Genomic DNA, 18,780 nt, shown 5'->3' on the forward strand with positions numbered 1-18,780 from the left:
AAAATTTAATTTTTAACAAGAAAAGTCCTGCGAGTCAAGTAGTTAAAGTCAATAGTTAGTGAGACGAAGGAACTTTAATAATTTTAAAAATAAAATATAAGATTTTCTCTTTTTTAACAATTTATTTTATTTTTTAAATTATTAGAATTTCCGTCATGATACTGAAGTTAGCCGACGTCTAATGATTTTTAGATTTTTTTCTTTCAAAACATAAATTATTTAAAAAAAAATATTCGAAAAAATTGCACCTCTAGTTTTTAAAATTTTCTAAAAGTGCATATTTTTAGTTTTTATTTTTTGGTAATTGATCTGTTGAAAAAAAAATCCGAAAATTACTTGTCTGTTAACTTCAGGATCATTTTCCGTGACTCATGAACTATGAATTTTGCCAGATTGTATTTTATTAAAATTACTTTTTTTTTTTTTTTTTTTTTTTTTTTTTTTTTGTTGGATATTCAGTAGTTTACGCTCTTGAATAAAAAAGATCGATTTTTAATTGAAAAAAAAGCTTTTGCAGTTTACACAAGTAACCTAGTTCGTCTATTTAAAAAAAAAACCCGAAATTTCCTACGATTTACGACGAGCGATAGCCCAATATTATTGAATGTCGTTGCAATAAAGCTGTCGTAATTTACAATAAAAATAATTTAATTTATACATATGAGAGAATTTAAAATTAAAATTAAATGCTGAAATTTCTCCAAGGAATTTTAATTCCAGTATAAACAACAAAATTTTTACGCATCACTCAGTATAAAACAGAACATTTTTAAGGTTTTGAAAAATGAAAAAAAAAACTATTACGAAAAAAAAAAACATCAATAATGATTAGAAATTCGTTCAAAATATTTATATGAAAACCGATTGTATACGAGGATTAAAATCCACAAAAATCAATTATGATACTCTCTTGGGTATGCCATTGTGTCCTATATATACATGTATATAGATATATATGTATGTATATAGCAGATATGTTAGCGCCAACAAACTAATTTCAATTTATAAAACACGTTTTATTTTGCCAATTCTTTACATTTATATTTTTTCAACACAAATAAAATAAAATCGATTTTATTTAAATAACTTTTTTTTAGTTATTAATCGATGAAAAATATTTTCAAATAAATAAATATAATTCGAGCTAAAAAAAAGAGCAATAAATAATTAAATTATCCGGTCGTGCGCAAATTGTGTAAAAAATTAATATTTTAAAAATATGAAAGATAACAAGAAAATTTAACGGTCGCAAGAAAGGAAACAATAACTCTAGTCAAACAGGAAATTACTAAAATTATATCGCGTCGCACGCAAGTAGAAAGTAAATACATATCTTTTTACCTTATTTCATGTAAAATTATCTAGATTGCATGTAATCATTATTTAATGACTTCTAGGAAAAATATAACACTATGAATATATATATTACTGATTTTTAAAATTTAAGGAGCTTCGAAATGAGAGAATATTTTATATCGATTATAAAAGACAAGAAATAGAATTTATATATAAGGTGAGAGACCCAGTATCCGATCTATATCTATATTTACTTAATTTTACTAAATACAGATATCCGAATATATGAAGATATACAAATATATGAAGTGATCGAGTACTAGTTTCTTGATCGGGTACTAGGTCTTTTACCTTAGACTGTAAACAATTTTTTGTTTAAATCAATAGAATCTGTGTGTCAGAAAGAGTCCTCTACACAATATGTGTGTTATTTTTGAACACAAACTATAATTTTTCTTAAACGGTGACATATTCTGCTTTTCTATACATTTCTTATGGATTTTCTTAAACGGTGACCTGGTTTTCTGTAAATTTCCTATGGATTTTCTATAAATTTTGTTCGACGGCGATCTTTGTCAAAACTTTCCTCTCTTGGTATGTAATGTACTATTTTATTATAGTCAAGATTTTTAAAAAATCACGTAATATTTCATATTAGTTATAAATAGTAAATCAGTTAATTTATTTTGAAAAAACAAAGACACATTTCGACGTGCTAATCAGCAAATTGTCTAATTGATTATTTTTCGTAGTTGATTCTCTGCAATTTTCAGATACTAATAGTCAGAGCAAATATCATTTGAGTAACCTTGACAAAAATACTATACATATTCTAGATATGGAATTGATTTCTAAATGGAAAAAATTTTTAACTTCCTTTTGTTCGCACAAATGGAGGATTTTCTGAAGTAGAGTTAGACAATTTGCTAATTAGAACGTCGATTTTTATTTAGTTTTAACATAAATTTTGTGTTAATTTTAAAGTAACACTTAATAAATGTTAATTATTTGAATTTTAGTATTAAATAACATTTTCAAAATGTTAAATAGTAGATTGATTTAAAATTTTGACACAAAAAATTTAACACAGAACGTTTTTAACGCAGATACGCAATATTTCTTACTGGGTATACTTTGCGAACCATTTTATAATATCATCGTAAATTTTACTTTAGTAATACTTTAAACGTAGTTAGAAGTTCAGTACAATAGATACTAATACAATGAAATTTATTACTGAAGCATATCAACAAAAAACTCATAAAATCATAACGATCAAAGCAACAACGTGACTGACCTCATTTCAAAGTCGTGAATCTCTTGAAGAGTTAGTGTGTGAGTTACGTCGAGCAACTGTCTCATATTTTCTTCCCGACGACAAGCTTCAACGTCAGGTCGAAGGAGTATTGTCGCAGCGGGTGCGTCTAACGATAGTGACGGCTGTTGTACGACAATAGTTGCTTGAGCTGTTCTTTTGGTCCCTCCGCCACTACCACCTTTTAAAAATATAGAACATAAATAATTGCTACAAATATAAATTAAATTTATAAACTTATATACACGAGAATGTATTGAGTAAAATCTTTAAATTTTTTTTAGTACATACTTATAATAATTTTTACAATAACGTGAAAGCAATAAAAATGTTTGGCAAAAGTTGAACACTGAGATTTAAGATTTAAAGATATTGTTTTGTTAAATTAAAGAGTCTTTATTGTTTTAAAGGTCATGATATTTCTTGTTTGGTACAACAGATCATACGTAAATCGGCATTGTATATAAGCATTTCTAATAGAATGATATTATTTACAAAATTAAATTTGACACTAGTTCTCGATGAAAACTTGTTGCATAATCAACAGTTATTTAATTAACAGTAACTTGATTAGAATTTTATATTATACTGTGTCGCAAGACATGAAACATGAGTTCAAATAAACGAAGGTCGTTCAAGGTGTTATATCACCGATACTGTTTTCATCGCAATAGAAATATTAACGGCACATTTCTCTCTACGTACAATTTGTTGAAGACTTGAAACTGCCCACACGGAAAAAGATATATCCGAGAATATATGCCGGCAAAAAAGCATACATATGACAATACTAAAGATATAAGTCGGATATATACTATTTTGCCAGGATGCATATTTTTTCGTGGGGGCGCAACTTTTTTTTTATAATTATAATATTAAGTGAACTCTGAAATAAATAAGAAATCTTTAAATCTCTCTTCTATATTGTAAACAATTGTCCTCGGTGTGTTATTAATAAGTTTGTGCAGAAATTGCACTAAGCATTAGTGTCGTATGTGCGCACAAACACAGATTTTTGAATAGTGCAATAGCTCAGTAATTTTCAAGAACAAGTTGACCATTATTCATCGAAGACCATTTTCACATCAAAATTTTTTTTTTGTAATACCAACTGTGAAAGTCTGATTTCTGAGTGATGTTTGGCGAAGGGAAAGTATATGATTTCCGACCAACTATTGTTTAGTTATTTTTCCTCGCACATGGATCGAAAAATGATTTCTCTTCCTCTTTTTGACTCTACATTCTCGCATGTATACTTAGTAAACATACTATAGTATATCGGAAACTGTATTACTTCTTTAATACCATAAAAACTCTCGGTGACAAAGTCAGTTCTTGTAATTAAATTTAAGGTTATGTATAATATATATTAATCCTACTGCAGTGTTACATATCTACTCAAAACATTTCACCTCAAGGGAAATAGTTATAACTCTACTCATTTACTTCATTACTCAATCACAACTCTACTCATATATATCTTTACTCATCTCAACTAGATCCCGCAACAACTGCACTCATGTATTTTAGCCTATCGATAAAATAGAAATTATTTTTGAGTAGAGTTGTAGCTGAGTAAAGATATAACTGAGTAGAGTTGAAGCAGAGTTGAAAAATATTTAAGTAGAGTTGTGGCTGAGTAAAAAAGTAAGTGACTAGAGTTATAACTATTTCCCTTGAGTAGAGATGTTGTGAGTAGACATGTAACAAGACCGATCCTACTTCACGTTTTTAAAAATGAAAAATTTTAAGCTATTTTTTCACAAATCAGACTTCCACCGTTGCTATTAAAAAAAATATTGTTCGATACGTTATGTTCAAAGGTATAAATCCGGTAGACGAAGTGACAGCATAGCACTTATCCGAGGTTATGACACATTCTCAACGAGACCTCGCACGTTATATCCAGGCTCGCCACACTCGCCTATCTATCTACTCATATATCACTCGGTCTCGTTGAGAACACGCCATAACCTCAGGCTCGTGACGTCACTTCGCCTGTCGAAATCCCTACTTTCGCACATGAGTACCGAAACTGGCTATTTTACAGAATGCAGTGCTCATCTTTTACAAAACACTTTTTCTTTTAACACTTTTCTAAAAACTATTAGTGGTATCGTAAAAAAAATAATTTGATATTTTATTCGATACATCCTACTTTTATTTAAAGACTATATTTTAAACAATTATATTAGTAATCAAAGCGTATTTTTATCAACTATAATTTAAATTTAATACAAGATTATATTAATTAAAGTGATGTTTTTGAGAGTCTCTATCTCTATAGCTTAAACTAAGAGATAATGCTTTGTATTTGACAGCTGATTATCTTGATGCATGTGTAGAGTATGTGCAAACACATTTCTATTGCAATCAACACGAGAGAAACAGGAAGTGTAGGCGAGGTAATACAAAGATCGATCGAAACCCCATCATAGCTTGACGTGGTCATACATAATTGGAGTCGGTGGCTTATAGACATGAGCGAGTAAACTGCTAAATATTCTATTGACTCATTTGTTAAAATGATAGAGTAAGTTGAGTATTAAATGATGTAGTGTGTACTTACATATGTATTTACGCGTAAAAAACGTACACAGAGAAAAATAGAGATGAAAAAGGAAATTGAGCCCCCAAAAAATTATTATGCTGTACTGTAATTATAATTGTGAGCCTCTGAAAATTTTATGTTTTCTACCGTAATTCTTATTTTAGATACATAATTTTCATTACAATTTATCAATCAGTTTTGAGTGTTTAATATTTTTCGTAGAGTAGCATAATAATTTTTTGGCGACTCAACTTCCTGTTTCACGTTTGGTCGACATTGTAATAAAAATTTGTAAATTATTGAAGCCCATTTTTCTCTGCGTAAGAGGATAAGAAAAAAAGAGAGAGAGAGACAGAGAAAAAGAGAAACAAGCTTTTCTAGGATAGTACAGTAGAATCTCCCTATTGTGACTCTCCGTAGTGTTACACTCTCTCTAAATTTAACAAGATTCTCTCCCTAATGTTAACAATTACACGACAGGATTTGTTAACATTACAGAATGGTCCTGGACAGGAGTGTTAACATTACGGAGATTTTACTGTAAATAATTTGAAACTCTGTTTCTTGCGAAACCACTGAGCACACGGCACTAAAAAAACCCCAATAATAGTTTTATCTCGTTAGTTCATCCACTCATATCATACCTTTTTCGCGGCTTTAAAACACACAATCGATTTTATATTTGCGTATGACAACACGAATCCAATCACATGTAGGATAATGTCGAAATAACTCGTTCACATTTTATTCGAACTTTATATATAGGAAACAATATTGTCACTTTTATTAACTCGTTGATGCTTTTGTGACGCATTAATATTTATTGTTGAATTAATTTATCTAAATACAATTAGTAAATGTATATTTTTACCACGTGACCAATTTATCAAATGAAATTTCGCTTTATGTGATTTAAAACGTTTTTGTGGATTTAAATTGACAACGCATTTTATATTTTCAAAGATAAATTTATATTACGATTTTTTCTATTTTCGGCTGTAAAAAATAAATAATTATTTTATAAAAATAAATAGTGAAATAAACGAATAAATTACTGCAATCGCAAACGTAATCAAGCCATTTATTAAAACTCCAAACATAAATTTTCTAAGCATTCAATCAAAAAAAAAAAAAAAAAATTTAACGTTCATAGCTTTCTTTGGGAAACTGATTTTTTCAATGAAATTTTTTATTTCTGTTTTTCTTTTTATTATTTTTAGTAAAATCACACGAAAAAAAAAAAAAAAAAAAACAAGAAAAATTACAGTTTATAGCGCAAAGAAGTAATTGCAGTAAAAAACTCAATGGCTCCTATTTTGTGGGTTGCGACATTTGTAACTAAGGCCATCGATATTTGTTTTAAAATTCTATGCAATCGGAAATTGTGTACAACCAATGTAGTGGAAGTGAACGATGTTTGTTCCATGATTTGTATTCGTGTCGTTTAGGAAATTAACTTTTGACTAGGGCCCGAAAGTGATTTAACATTGTAAAAGTCTGTTCAAAAGTAAATCCTGCATTTTAATCAACTACCACGACAAAGTGTTGCTCTACTCGCACACACAACACTCGAATATCGAATTTTAGATGCATAAATTGATAAAGATTTCTTTCAATGTAACTTCATTCAATTTGTTTACTGAATGAGAACGTATAATTTATTTATCGTCAAGTTTTGATTAATTTTATACGTATTACTTCCTGTAAATTTTATATTACAATATTTTAGGAATTAATAAATTTGGTTATGAGAATCTGGTAGTGATCTAAATTTGGTAAAAGATAATAATATTTTCAGACTGTTCACGATATCAGTCAACTTAAATGAATGGTTTTTGTGACAATCGAAAAGATTTGTAAAGAGTTAAATCTGATTAAATGTTGAAACGAGTCGAACCACTTATTTACGTTGTATGACAAAAAATGAGAGATCTAGTTTTTTTCAAATGTTAGATGGTATCTTTTGAACTGATTATAGATTAAGATGATTCTGGTATCAATTGAAAGATTGATTTCTTGAGACTAGTAATATTCGCTCAGATCGATTATCGGCACACGGAGAAAAAAGGAGGCCAAAAATGTAAGAATTTTTATTGTATTGTCGACCAAATTTGAAACAGGAAGTTGAGTTGCCAAAAAATTATCATGCTGCACTATAATTATTATTGTGAGCGTTTAAAAATTTTTTATTTTCTTCTATAATTCCTAATTTAGACAAATAATATTCATTACACAATTTATCGATAGATTTTAAGTATATGATATTTTTTGTAGTGTAGCATAATAATTTTTTGGCAACTCAACTTCCTGTTTCAAGTTCAATCGAGAGCATAATAATAATTCGTAGGTTTCTCAAACCCATTTTTTCCGTGCAGATCAATTGTCGTTCAGATCGATTATCAGTGGATCAATTGCACTCGAAGAAACTGTTGCATATTCACCGAAAAATCTCACCATGATCTAAAGTGATAATGACAAATGATTTTTAATTTTATACAATTAACTTATGGAAAATTAGCAATAACCTTGCTCACTAAAAAATATCAAAAATATATTTTCGATGTCCAGTTGATAAATTAAATAAATTTTCAATTTTCAAACGTCAGATCAAAACTTTATTTCCAACAGGAAATGTTGCAGTTTGATCAAACTAAAGAGACCGTTTTATTTATTTTATTTCCAATTCTCTCTTTCTAATTTTATTATTTTTTTTTTGGTATTTAAAATAAAACTGTTTGTCCTAAACACTTCCTGTACTCCGTGCATGAGCAAAAAGCAAAATAATAAAAGTACAGTACAATCTGCTTATAAGCAATGTTTTTATTTCACTTCTAGCTTCACATAAAATTTCACTTTTCATGAGAGTACAGCTTCGATAATAACTCATTATTAGATTATACTGTATTAAATTCAGTAATATTAATTATATTTCTTCGAATTATACGCAATTTTTTAAATTTCAATTCTTAATTAATGAAAAGTATTAACTTATGCTTTTTAAATAATGAAATGAAATGTCAAAAAAATACAAAGTAGCAAAAAAATTTTCGTATCAATTATAAAAGCAGTAAGGATACTTCTTCTTTAACTGAAATTTAAAGTTGAAATTTTTTTAAATTAAATTAATGAGTAAAAAATCTTTCACCAGTTGCTTGAGATGTTCGTAGAAAATGCAACTAAGAGAATAATTAACATAATATTAATAAATAAATAAATAGGCGCAAGACGAATAAACATGAAATAGTGAACGAATAAAGAAGCAGCAGCAGCATTTTTTTTTTCTCTAAACAATAAAAGCGAAACTAAAAGCAACACTCGATCATCAATGTACTCATTCGTACACAAAGGAAGACCCCCGAAAAATGTAACAAAAAAACTCGTTTATTTTATGAAAATAAAAAAAAAAATTAGGTAAAGATAAATTAAGAGATTTACATTGATAAATATCTTTCATAAAAATAGTACCAAGAAAATTTAACAGCTTTCCATTATTTTTTATTTTACTTGAAAACGTTGGCGTTTGTTTTATCGCGTATTTCAGGGGTCTTCCTAAAGCACAGGCGACTGTACCTATTGCGCAAAACGGGAAAAAGAGCCTGACCCATGAATGAATGGCGGAAACGAGGGGATGAGATTCTGAAAGAAAGAATATCAATTCAATTTTCTAAAAATGTCTTCTTATTTTTCATTACAACCTACAATAATACTTTAGTCTCTCTTGATCTCTCTTTCAATTTTCTTTTTATTTTACATCATTGATCTCTATGGAAGGTATCATTTGTCATTAAATTCTAAACTGATACGAATTTATAATGAAAGAAAAAAATTTTCAACTTAATAACAAGTCATATATTTTTTAGTAAATTTACTTGACTCAAATCAGAATTAAATTTTTAAAAATATTTAAACTTTATAAAATTCCAATTAATTAATTAAGGTAATGGTATAGAAGTTATGTTCCATTTTTTAAAACCTGCACTGTAAAAAAAACCGAGTAAGTTCAGACGGTGTAGGTGTTAAAATTTTCGGTGTTAACTTTCAACACCGAAAGAGATGTTAAAATAACACTGCCGAAGATGTAAATATTCTTTACTGGTGTTAAAATAATTTTTTTTATATGAAACACTTTTTTTTTCTAATTTCTATACGTGGAATTTTTTTACACCGATTTAACATCGTCTACATCGCGCGGGGTTAAATTGAGTCCCTTTTGAACACCATTTTTTTTACAGTGTTGGAAAATTAATCAAAAAAACAGAAATATAATATTTTTCACATACGCAAGAGCTTAAAATTGTACTTTAACTCTTAAATTAGTCTCAAAAACTTCATCTTCCATCTTACGGCTTTATATGAAAATTATTACTACACATTAGAAAATTTATTTTGGAATATCTGAGGGCTTTCACGTTATTTTCATTAATTTGAGACTCATCAAGTGCAAGAATAGCATAAATGTCTAGTGTTCTAGACAAAACTAAGGTGAGAAAAATTAATCCGCCGTGTAACAAAACACGTTGAAAAAGATTAATTATAGATATTCAGAATATAAGCACTAGGAACTTTGAAAAATGTATCAAGCTCCTCTTCTAGATCAGTACCTTAATTAATTGTGTCCAGAACGAAATTAAAGACTTTTTCAAATAGTTTACATTTATAGTTTATTATTACATAATTAGAATGCTAATAAAATTTTTTATTTCTTTTGAAATAATGAGAAATTACGAAGTAATTGATTTTTGAAGGTAATGTTAATGTTGTTTGATATTTTAAAAATATAAGAATGAAAGTTGATGTGTTGGGTAATTTTGAATAAAAACATTCGAGAGAAAATTAATTTGAGTTCAAAAATAAATCCAATCGATTAATAACAAATAACAAAACGTAAAATTTAAACTTTCCAAACAGAGTTGTATTGAAACAATTAATAACTGTGGGGTAACTGTATATATTTATCAATTTAAATAAAGTAATTAAATAAATCTCGCCTGAAAGTATCAAATAAATGATTGAATATAAATTATTACGAAGCCCAGTAAAAAAAATTGTGTAGTATAAAAAACGACCCGTGTTTAATTTCTGTTTAATTAAAAATTATAAATTTCACTATTGAAAATTTTATCGACTGCTAGAAAATAATCCATTGAAAATTTATAAAAAAATTAATATTTTTCAAATGTCAATGTGACATAAAAAGTCTGGGTTAAAAAAATATCGCGGATTTAAAATATTCCGTTTTAAATACATACATAAATTGTATTTATTTAAGGACAACATTTTTTACTGTGCGTTCATATCGTATTGAAAAAAAAAAAAAAAAAAAAAAAAAGTTTTATAAATAATGCTCCGAGGTAAACAAAAAAATAAATAGAATTAATGTAAATATTTTTAAAAAAATATAAATTTTTTTACTGTACCTGGTGGTTTACATCGTCCCTTAGTGCCAGTAGACTGTTGTGTGGGTGCACAAGGTGGCTGTGGTGTACAGAGTGAGATATCAAGTGGATTTGTTGTGACGTTTATACTAGGTTTTGATGTTTTCTGCATCTTTCCTACGCTGCCACCATTGAACTTATCTCGTTCAACAGACTGCTGTAGTGACTCCATAGTTTTAATCGTATTATTTGCAGGAGTTATATGATTTGACGTTTCTTCTTCGATTGTTGATTGATTTTCTTTGGCTGCTATCAAAGCAAGCATGGAATTCAATTGATTTGAATCTGGTTGTCCTGCATCTACAGATCCCCGCACAGGAGTACTACAAATAAATTTTTTTTTTTTTTTTTAATTTAATTTAGTGAATGAAATAATTTAGAAGTAAAGGATATTTTCGATAGAAAAAACTAAAAAATTTTAAGATAAAAACACAACTTTTTTTCTTACAAAAAAGCACATTTTCATTTTTTTATCATAGTTAGGATTGATATCATTCAAATTTTATTTATGATTTTGTTGATTGATATTTTTACTGATAGGATTCATATTTTTAATTATGAATTTATTTAATTGAAAAATGATTATCTATAATTATCAAACAATAATTGGTATCCTATACTGTAAAAAATTTGCGGAGTTATCGCAGAGTGGATGATTTTTTATTTATTTAATTCCCATGGAGTAAATTACTGAAATATTAAATATTCCCATAAAAACTATGCCACTAGCTATTCAATAATTTAATATTTTCACTGTGTATTATATATATGAAATTATAATTTAGCGAGTTACTAAAACATTTTATAAATTAAAAATATAATATTTTAAGTTTAATTATTAATATCTGAATGAATTATTTATTTAAATAATTATGTTTCTAATTAACAGCTGTTTCTATTAAATATAAATTTATTTAAATATTAAAACTCCAGGCCAGAGGGAATGCGGATTTAAATAAAATCCGCGTCACTCCGAAATTTCCGCTCATAAAAAATCCTCATTCACTTTGCATGTGGAGTAATTTTTTTTGAAAACTCCAGAACTCCAATTTTTTACAGTGTTTCAAAAATTTTTACTTTCTTCTTAATAATCATTAAATAAATTATTTTCTATCAATAAAAAAAAATGAATTACCTAAAAAATTCGGCAGTTCGGAGATCAGGCAGTGCAGGAATCCGTCCAATATTAAATGAAAATTTATTTTCATGGCGTGCACCAAGTAAGGGTGTAGGTGGGGGTGCTCCGACCCCATTAATCGGACTAATTTCATTTTTGGACAACATGTTTGTTGGGGGAGACTGAACTGTCGGGACAGTGGTGTGCTGGGTAGTGGATATTGTTGAGTTCTTATAGTGGGCTTCCGCATTATTTGCTCCATTTCTGGCTGGGGGTGATGTTGAATTAGATGTAAAATTTGAGACAGCTGGTGGTGATAGTTCTAGAGGATCGTCTGCTAAATCCATACTGTCATCATGCTGTTCACTGTCCGTTGTCGTTATCTTTAATCCATGTCAAGCATACAATATAATTATTATAATTTAATCCTACCATAGTCATCAGTCATAATTAATCTATTAGGCTTTGTGGTAATGAATTAATTGATGTAGCATTTAATTAATTGCGTTTAATCCAAAATTTAATTAAACATCAGTACATAATGTTGATAAATATAACCATTGTTAAAATATGACAGTAAATATATCGTGTTAATTGTGATAATTAACGAGATATTTTAAATGAAGCTTAACGAAACGAAGTAGACAATACTTACAATAGTTACTTGAGTATTTGCACTGTCTGTGCTGGTGTTGATAGTTGTTTCGGAGGCAGTGCTTGAGCCCATGATCACGACTTTCGGGACGGTGCGACAGCTGCGACTACCACCGGCTGATTTGAAGTGTAACCTACGGAGAGCAGAAGCGGCGTGTGCCAAAAGGTCGGTGTCCTTGCTACAACTTTCAGTCGCATTGCAACCAATTCCTCGTATCGGCGACGACTGCGACCCACCGAAATCGCTACTGCTACTCTTTGCACTGCCAGCACTCCTTGCTGACGAGCCACGGTTGTCTAGGTGTCCCTGTAAATAATAATAAATTTATTTTTATTAATTAAGAATGTGATTATTTTATTTTCTCGAAGCAACATAAGAATTCTTAAAAAATAATCCATGGAAGAATTCGAGACATGGGACATTAATTTTTTTTTATGATTTATAAAAAAAAATTTTAATGAAAATTATTATGAAAAAAATTTTTTTATAAAACGAGTCAATTTATGAATTCTTGAGATTTTTCTATGAAAATGTCAAATAGGTGGAATTATTCGATTAGATCGAATAATTCGAATAGTTCGAATTAGGGACAAGATTTTTGCCTTAATTTTGAAATAAATTATTCAAATGTTTGATATTAAGGCGAAAATGTTGGTTTTGTCGGAAAAATTTTCAAACAAAAGTTGTAGGAAATTTAATTTTTTCAAAAAAATCTTTCTTATGATTTTTTTAAACGACCAATAATTTCACCGTAATTCCAAAATTAAGATTCATAATCAATGATTCAAATTTTTGATAATTACGGAAATCTTAATTTTGAAATTACGACGTTCTTATTAGTCCTGTGACAAAATTATAAGAGGCATTTTTTTTATAAAATTGAATTTTGAACAACTTTTATTGCAAAAATTTTTTTATACGACCAATATTTTTGCCATAATATCAAAAATTTGACCCAATTAATTATTAATTATTGTTTTTGAATTAAAGCAAAAATCTTGACCCTAGTTTGAATTTATCGAATGTTTTTTTTTTTCATCAAATAATCAACTTTAAAGTAAGGAATTTTATTTTCCTGATGAATTCAAGAATTAATAATAATTTTACTTAATACGGCTGTCCAATTTTGAAAAACAGTAACTGATAAAAATAAAATTTTTGAACTATGTATTAAATCGTGTTCACAAGACTCTATTGAAACTAAGAAGACTAAAAAATCGATTTCAAAAAATTTGTCCCTTACTGTATTTTGAAATTGGGTAGCCGAATAGACTTTGAGTTGTGTCCAGAAATTAAAAATTAAAACTATTTATTTAGTCATTTTTTTTTTAAATTTCAAATAGCTCAGAGATATCTTGACCTATTGACCTTAAATGTAGACAAATTTCGATGACCGACAACTCCTTTTAATTGCTAGTGACATTTGCTAGTCGTAATCAGTGATAAAAATTGCTGTAGATATCTGATAAAAAACTCGATTTTCAAAAATCACATTGAAGACAATAACTTTTATGTTTTTTAAAAATTAAAAATTTTCATTTTCCTTAACAGGAAGTTAAGAAAAATATTGAAATGTAAATCACTCAGAAATTTTTTGCATTATGAATTGAAAACAAAAATTTTCTTGGGAGAGAAAAACTTTTCTTGAGGCAAGAAATTTCTTTTTTTTTTTCGTATATAATTTTTTTTATTCTATCCTATTACTTAACTAACTTAGATAAAAATAAAAAAAAGAGACAGTTTGATTTGAGAAGTTACAGTATAAAATTACTCTGTCACCCTTAAGTATCAATGATGAAATTATCCGCTTTACTTGAGAAGCATTGAAAGTTTATAAGGATTATTATACACTTGACACTCGAGAAGTAGACTTAGAAAGTAAAAAAATAATTCGAATAAAGTTAACTTTATGTTAAATCCATGATAGTTTAAAATGCTTGAAATTTTTAAAATAAATTTTTCAGAATATTTTATTTTATCTTAGTATTCAAACTTGTTCCACTATTTCTCTTATAACTTTAATATTTTTATTATCATTTTTAGTTATATAGAATCGTTTGTTTGGTTTATTTTATTTTGTTTTTTGCTATGAAAAAAACTTGGGATATCTCGCTGGTGCAGCCAATACAGAATAACGGGTTATTGAAGCAAGGGTTCGAGTTGCCTGTCGTAGATGTGAAAATTGTACTGCGATAGAAACTCCAATGTCGATATGCACGACTGCTCAACTGAATGAAAAAATTTATTGTGTTGAATTTAAAAAAAAGTTGACTAACTATAAAAAATGATAGATTGTATCGAGAATTTTGATTGCAGTTTAATTCTATAAAACGTAAAACAAAAAATGAACAAAAAAAAATTATTTAAAAAATTCAAAACTGCACACCTCGAACACCAATGTAATATTTTAAATAATTAATTTACTTTTATTAATTATCGAGTCGCGTATTCTGCTCAACTTACCGAAAAAATAATTAAATAATTAATGAGACAAATAAAAATAACTTAATTGCTTTGAATATTTTATTTTTTTATTATTTATTTAAATACTCTGCTAAATATCGTCTATAGTTTTTGTCTCAGTTTAAATGTTTTTATATTTTCTACTATCGCGCCATTGCTTATGTTAACATTCGACGGAAAAAAAGTAAAAACGCGCAATCAAGATGAGCGAAAAAAAACATAACGAGTCCAATCTCGTCATGTACGATCGTCAGGGGTTGTAAAGGAAAATATTTTTTGAAATTTCTAAGATTTATGCTACCTTCCATTTAATTTTTTGGTATGCGTTCTATATATGAGTTACGTATGTGAATCGTTGCAGACGGTGAGAAAGATCGCGATAGGGATAGCTTTTATAACGAGCTTGAACTGTAAATATTTGTGAAAAAAACGACTGATCTGTTATCAGTCGATATCATCAATTTTTGGTTTTTATTCAATTATTAATGAACGCGCTGGTCTACAATAGTGATGATATTCAATAGGCTTCTATAGAATTGAAATCCGTAGTTAATAAAAAAAATCAACGTGATACATCAAGTTTTTAAAGAGATATCGCATTTACATATACGCAGATCAACTGACATTCAAAAGGAAAATTTTTCAATTAACTTTTGTTTAATGATAGTCTGAATAAAAGAGCCTATATCTATGTCAGAATTGTTCATTGGAATGTCTGCTTAACATTAATGTGCTTTTTTTTACCATATAAGTGCAATGTAAAAGTGGTAGAAATAACTTAAGCCGAATAGATCGCGATTTTTACGCCACCTTTGCTTTGCGTTCGAGGTGACGAAAAAAATGTCGAATTAACGATAGAAAAATCTAATTTTTTAAAAATGGTTCTCAAATTATATTGAGGAATGGTTGTTGCAACACGTACATCATCCTAAATGTATACATTGATTTATCATCAATAGCCATGAAGAAAAAAGTTTTTGGATAGAACTTTGTTAGAAAAATTGAAGTCACGTAGTTACTGCTCTTGGGAGTTGAGATTTTCAACCTTTTCACTATACGTTTTTTATTTTTCTTTCCTTCGTCACTTTTATCTAGTTTTTTTATTTTATTTATTTTTTTTTTTTCATGAAATTTTTCTTTTCCTTTATATCTCTCGTTGTTTTTATCCTATTTGTAAGTTCCATCTAAATGCAAACGTTACATCAACAACAAAACTATACAATAAGCCATATTAGTATTTTTATAACATTGCCCTACTTTGACGCCATAGATATTGTTGCGAGCGTTACTTATATTTGCAAGTCATAAGTTTAAATCCATTTGAATAATGATACGTACTATTAGATAAATAGTTTTTTTTTTTTTTATTTAAATAAAAGTTAATTTACTTGTAAAAAGTAAAACTTTAAAATTGGGTTAATAAATATATGCAAAAGTTGGGGTATATCCTGTTTGCTCTGTAAAAAAAGTTTTTTTGACCTTTCATACACTTTTTTTTAGTTTATTTTACTTCATAGATTAAAGGAAAGGAACACAGAAAAATCACTTATTTTGAGTAAGTTATAAGGGTTTGAAAACTAAAAAACTCCCTGGTGACATCTAAAGGTAGAGAGATCTAATTTACCAATTGTGTGTGTGAGTATTTTTTCCACCAACCAAATCTTTATAACTCATCCAAAACAAGTGAATTCAATATACTTTTCTTTCCGTAAAATTTCTCAATTCAAAATAAATTTTAAAAATCCAACATCTAAAGCCGCAGTATACTTTTTTACAGATAAAAATAGATTAAGCTCTACTTTTGCATACTTATAAAAAATTCACCGGTCAGTAAAATTTTGATTCATGTCAGTAAGTAATAAAATATGACATAAGAAGATATGAAGTTACTTTATTCAAGCATCAGGAATTTTTTCGAGCGAATTTCAAACTTGATCGAATTTCATGCGCTTGGGGAAATAACCATCGGAAGCACAGACTATCCACGCGATGTCTTTTTCTTTTTTCCGAGCTGCATTTTTATCTCTTCTTTCTTTCATTCCTTCTCGTCTACTCTTATTATCATCCCTTCGATTTATCCTTTTTTTTTCATTCTCTGCTGTTACACTCGGTTAATGAGCTTGTTTATAATGATCATCGATTACGCTTCCCCAATGTTATCTCGTGCATCCATGTTATTATTTACGATCGGAGGTAATTATGTAGGTCATGTATTTTGTATAATGAAGCTAAATATTTAACGCGTTTTTTTTAAATTCCGAAATCAATGATTCAGTTATTAATTTCTATCACCTGTATTGAAACGACTAATTTCGATATATCTGTATAACCCGATTGAAACAAGCCAGTTTCAGACAGATGCGAATTATCAGATTGAAAATGATCAGTTGCTACCCTAAGGCACAAATCAGTTTCTGATCCAGTTTCAACGTTGTCGAAATAACATCCGTTCATCGTTACTTCAAAATAAAAATATGTCATTTTGACTATATTCAAATTAACAGTTTAATTTATAGATGCATTAGTGTTTTCAGTTGTCTAACTTTCAATCCAATACATTATGGTGAATATATCGATTGTCTTCATTGCGGTAATCATTTAACTAAAAAAAAAATCAGTTGAAAGCTAATTTTTACTATCTAAAAATGAAGAAGTGAAATTATCACTGATTCAGGCAATAACTCAATTTGTCACTGTTATACTAATTACTAAATGTTCAATATTTTAGTTAAACTGTGTTTTATAATAAAAAGTCAATAAAAACTCACTATTTTGTCAGTTGCTCAATTTGTCACTGGCAACTTAGTATCTTCATCAGCTAATCAGTAGAAATTTCACTGATTTACTTCATAACGTAATTTTTCAATACTGAATCAGTGAAAATTATTATAATTTTTATCTCAACAAAAATAAACTAACGACGCGCTCCCACACAATCTGTTATTAAACACCTACAGCATTTTCAATTGATTTATTAACTATTTTTAATTCATAATTAAAATATTTCTTAATAATTAATCATTCACTAAAATATTTCGTGATTATTAATTTGTCTTTTTAAATAATTCTAAGATATTAGAATTTATGATAATAGTTAGTTTATCAATTGAATGATAATTCATTGGCAAAAATAATTATAACTCTCATAGATAACTAAATTGCATGTTCTCGTCTTTATAGTTCAACAGCACAGTGGATAGAACGGTTGCTCAGTGACCTTAAGGTTCTGTCTTCGAGACCCACCGAAACGTAAAACAAAAATTATCCGTCTTATTTCATTAACATTATCAGCGGATTATTTGTTAGACTTTCCAGTGAATTTCACTGGTTCGGTCAGCAATTTTGTTTCACTAAAACAAACAATGCATTTCACTGGTTACTTAGCTACCATTCCCCGGAAACATACAGTGATTTTTACTGATTCAACTAGTAATAGAATTTCACTAATTCAACTAGTGATAAAAATTTAACTAATTCGATTAGTAAGTATTCACTGATTCCTATTGGTATATCTATAGCTGGTAAAAATAGTGAACATGCACTGCGATTCTGTGGCAATACACTACTTCATTTTTAAAGAGGATATTTATGAAGGAGGGTACTCTCTAGATTAAAAAAATTAAAATAAATTTAGTATCGATATATATTAATCTGAAAATAATAATTTCGATAACTACCCTTAAATAATTATTGATTTAAGAACTTTTCTAATGTCAACATTTATATTTACTTTAGTAATTAAATTAAAAAATAAAATAAAATAAAACTATTGAGCTAAAATAATTGGCACTTGTTAATAAAAATTTCCAATTAAAAATTTATATAATTAAAAAGTTAGTAGCAACCGGATTATACGTTAGTAATATTTTTAGCTTTAGATTATTCGCTGAACAATAACACATTGAAAATAATAAACTACGAAAAGAAATGAAAATTTAAAAAAAAAAG

At 28.0% G+C, this 18,780-nt stretch overlaps 1 protein-coding gene across 4 annotated transcripts in view; it reads right to left on the minus strand.

The window, feature by feature from the left end:
* LOC103577599 (uncharacterized) overlaps nt 1-18,780 on the minus strand; it is an 83,657-nt gene that overhangs the window by 48,912 nt on the left and 15,965 nt on the right. For 2 of the 4 annotated variants that reach the window (XM_008558311.2, XM_008558313.2), the window contains exons 1-5: nt 12,370-12,519; nt 11,733-12,097; nt 10,580-10,920; nt 8,733-8,798; nt 2,594-2,792 (exon numbers count right to left, since the gene is read on the minus strand). In XM_008558311.2, the coding sequence (XP_008556533.1) occupies nt 2,594-2,792; nt 8,733-8,798; nt 10,580-10,920; nt 11,733-12,097; nt 12,370-12,441 (1,043 nt within the window). In that variant the 5' untranslated portion in view covers nt 12,442-12,519. Of the gene's footprint in view, nt 1-2,593; nt 2,793-8,732; nt 8,799-10,579; nt 10,921-11,732; nt 12,098-12,369; nt 12,676-18,780 lie in introns of those variants that run through there. The other 2 variants (XM_008558310.2, XM_008558309.2) reach the window with 2 other exon arrangements.

Source organism: Microplitis demolitor, chromosome 6 (genome assembly GCF_026212275.2).
Source record: "Microplitis demolitor isolate Queensland-Clemson2020A chromosome 6, iyMicDemo2.1a, whole genome shotgun sequence".
Lineage (NCBI taxonomy): Eukaryota > Metazoa > Arthropoda > Insecta > Hymenoptera > Braconidae > Microplitis > Microplitis demolitor.